Source organism: Glycine soja, chromosome 4, assembly GCF_004193775.1.
Source record: "Glycine soja cultivar W05 chromosome 4, ASM419377v2, whole genome shotgun sequence".
Taxonomy (NCBI): domain Eukaryota; kingdom Viridiplantae; phylum Streptophyta; class Magnoliopsida; order Fabales; family Fabaceae; genus Glycine; species Glycine soja.
In genome coordinates this window covers 21,674,061-21,677,594 of record NC_041005.1, presented here as the reverse complement: position 1 = coordinate 21,677,594, position 3,534 = coordinate 21,674,061, and the positions used below count along the sequence as shown (strand labels likewise).

At 37.5% G+C, this 3,534-nt stretch overlaps 1 protein-coding gene across 1 annotated transcript; it reads right to left on the bottom strand.

Annotated features, from left to right (window-relative positions):
* Positions 1-251: 251 nt before the first annotated feature.
* LOC114410672 lies at positions 252-995 on the bottom strand. The gene has a single exon (XM_028374620.1). The coding sequence runs from the start codon at positions 993-995 to the stop codon at positions 252-254; it is 744 nt and encodes a 247-aa protein (XP_028230421.1).
* Positions 996-3,534: the final 2,539 nt, after the last annotated feature.

The following is a 3,534-nucleotide window of genomic DNA, read 5'->3' as shown; positions in this document are numbered from 1 at the left end:
GAGTAACAGCAGGGGGGTTAGGCAGTTTTTAGTGGGTTTTCAGGAAGGGAGACATGAGGCTGTCAAATTTACATAGAGGGTTTCAGGGACAAAGCTTTTTTTTTTTTTTGCACAGCAAAAATCAATATATTATATATAAAGATCAGTACTAGGTGTACTGAAAATAAGATATGAATACAAGGCAAAAAGAGCCTAAACCCCACTAGGGAGAAACAGTAGATAGGACAACATACAAAGCAAACCCAACCCCTTTAAGAAAAAGCCTCCTTCAGATTAGTTGACCAGAAATCAAAATGCGATTGGAAACCCTTCTCCACACACTTGATCCACGACCAGGTGTGGAATAGAGCCTCATCCATGACCTTTTCTGGATTAAAAGGCTGATTATTGAAAATCATGCCATTTCTGTGATGCCAAATGGACACTGACAAAGCTATCCAGAGAAATTCCCATCTCTTGATTGTGTAGCTTGGCCTATTCCACTGAGAGAATTGCAGAAAATGATTCTTTGGGTCAGTGGGGAAGGGACCCACTCTATTAACCCATCTCATAGGCTCCCACCAGAGACTCCTAGTCTTGGAGCAGTTGAAAAAAAGATGATTGACAGATTCTTCTTCAAGGTCACATAAGGGGCAACTATATGTATGCAATGACACTTGCCTCCTTCTAAGATTATCCCTAGTAGGGAGCCTATTCTTGAATAATCTCCATGAAAAAGCACTAGCTCTTGGGGGTATTTTCAGACTCCACATGATGTTAAGAACCCTGTCCTCAATAGCACTAGCATGACCCTCCTGCAGCACTTTGTAAGCAGACTTTGTGGAATATAGACCATTAGGATCAGACTTCCAACAAAGGAAATCCCTATTGGAGTGATTGATGTTGCCTGACTCGATGTCAGCTATAAAATCAGCTACCATGTCAATTTCATGGTAAAAGAAGTTCCTTCTCCATGTTAGCTTCCATTCCCATCTCTCTTCCACAAAATTCCCCATAGAATTAATTGAGGAGGTCTGCTGATTGCTTATTAAAAATAGAGTGGGATTAATTGAAGGGGCACATTCCGAGGCAACATTACAGTCAGCCCATAAATACTGACATATCCTCCTATCAATGGCTTCGATTTTTGTTTCTTGGATACATAGAACATCAAGATTGTTGGTCAAGGTCATTTTTCTGATGGCTGACCACTTGACACCACTACCCAACCCTCTAGAGTTAAAGGATACAATATTCATGAGTCAATATTGTCCTTTCCCAACATAGCTGTTAAATCTGCTGTATGTTCACTAGCAACCTTATCAGTCTCAGGGACAAAGCTTTGATTTACACAGAGGGTTTCAGGGACAAAGCTTTGATTTACATATTGAATTTCATCCAAATTTTTGACAAGTCATTGTTACTTCCATGAATATTGATATTGTATCATGCTTAATTATATGCATTTGCTTATTCTGATCATTGTGTGTTGTGTGATTATTTCTTCCATGCAGGTACATGATTCCTATTTGTTGTGAGAGTGAAACGATGGGCAACAGCACCAACTGAGGTGAGTTTATATTTCCTTTTTTTTGTCTTTATCTTTGTTAGTTTGTTATATAGTTTTTATTTTATATGTTTGAGTTTTAAATGTGTAAAAAATAGAAATAGAAAGGTCTGGTGATTGCTTAGGAATTCCTTGTTGTTTCATGGCATTCCTTTTGAACCTCAAAAGGTGCTTATGATGGCCTTTGGTTAAATTTCTGATTATATGTATTGGGGTCCTTGTGCTGGGTTATTGTTGGGTTTGTTTTGCTTTTTGGAAGGTGGCACTTTTGTGTCTTGTATCTTTTATTTTCAGTACCTGTGGTACTGTTCTGTTTAATATTTTTTTTTGAACTGCAAAGATAATTTATATTGATAATTAGAAGTACCAGTGGTACTACAAATTACAAAGACACATTTTTTTTTTGCACAGCAAAAATCAATATATTATATATGAAATTCAGTACTAGGTGTACTGAAGATACAAAGTTAAAAAGCAAGACAATTACAGTCTGCATCCCATTAGGAGAGACCGAAAATAGCCCACAAAAATACAAACCCATCCCCTCTAAGAAAGAACATCCTTTAGATTGGTTGACCAGAAATTAAAGTGCATTTGGAAGTCCTTCTCCATGATAACTTCCATTCCCACCTACCCTCCACAAAATCTCCCATATAATTGATTGATGAATTCTGTTGTTTACTTATTAAATATAACTGGGGATATTTTCCTTGGAGAGTACAGTTGTCCTCCATCCATTTATGCTTCCAGAAATTGATGCTGGACCCCCTTCCCACTCTCCATTTTAAATTATCAGTTAATCATTCATTGTGATGCTGCTGGAAGATACTCTTCAAATCCTGCCACCATTGGGAAGTGAAATTCCTCCTTCCACCACAAATCAACTCCTTCCACCCACCATACTTAGAGATTAAAATTCTAGACCAAGGCTGGTCTTGATTGTTAGCCAGCTGCCACCCCCATTTGCCAAGTAAAGTCGCATTAAATTTTTTTTTTTTGAAAAGCAAAAGATAATTTATATATTAATCATAATAGGACACAACAGCACCAGAAGTACTACTGGTGATTTACATAGATGTAGTGCATCTAAAACTGCCCACCATTACAGGATTAGAACAACAAAACCCCCCACAAATACAAGAGAACCTAATTTAGGCAAAGAAGTCTCCAAGATTAGACGACCAATAGTTAAAGGAAGTGCAGAAATTTTTGTCCCTAGACTTCAACCATTTTTTTTATCAGCCAAAATAAATAAATAAATATATATATATATATATATATATATATATATATATATATATATATATATATATATATTGGATGAGTACCAGAGGTACAAACAGGGTACAGAAAAGATTACAATTATGACCAATTTGAAATCAGCCCACTGTTTGGTTCACCCCAGGATGGGGCACAAAACAGGCCCTATTACTAATGATTACCCTACCCTCCTACTGATTACTACATCTAAAACCTTGTGTCAAATTTGAGGACCACTGATTGTAATGAGTGGTGAAATCCTTCTCTAAGTTTTTCATCCAAGTCCATACCAAAAACAATGCATCCTCCATGAGTCTGTTTGCATTGAAACTGCTATTAGAAAAAACTATATCATTTCTGTGCTTCCATATGGTCCAAGTCAGTGCTATCCACCATCCTTTCCACCTAGATGCAGCCATTCCTTCCACAATATAGGACACATGCTGAATGAAATGTTGTCTTGGGTGCAAAGGGAAAACAGTCACCAAATTTACCCAAGACAAAGATTCCCCCCAAACTGGAATTATTCTCCTGCAATGAAAAAACAGATGTGATGCACTCTCTTCCTCATTTCTACAAAATGGACATGAGTAATCCTGCATGTCAATTTGCTTCTTCCTCAGGTTTTCTCTAGTCGGTAGCCTATCCATAAGCAATCTCCAAACAAACACAGCCGCTTTAGAGGGAACCTTGAGCTTCCATAGTTCCTTAAACTCTTCCCCCTGACC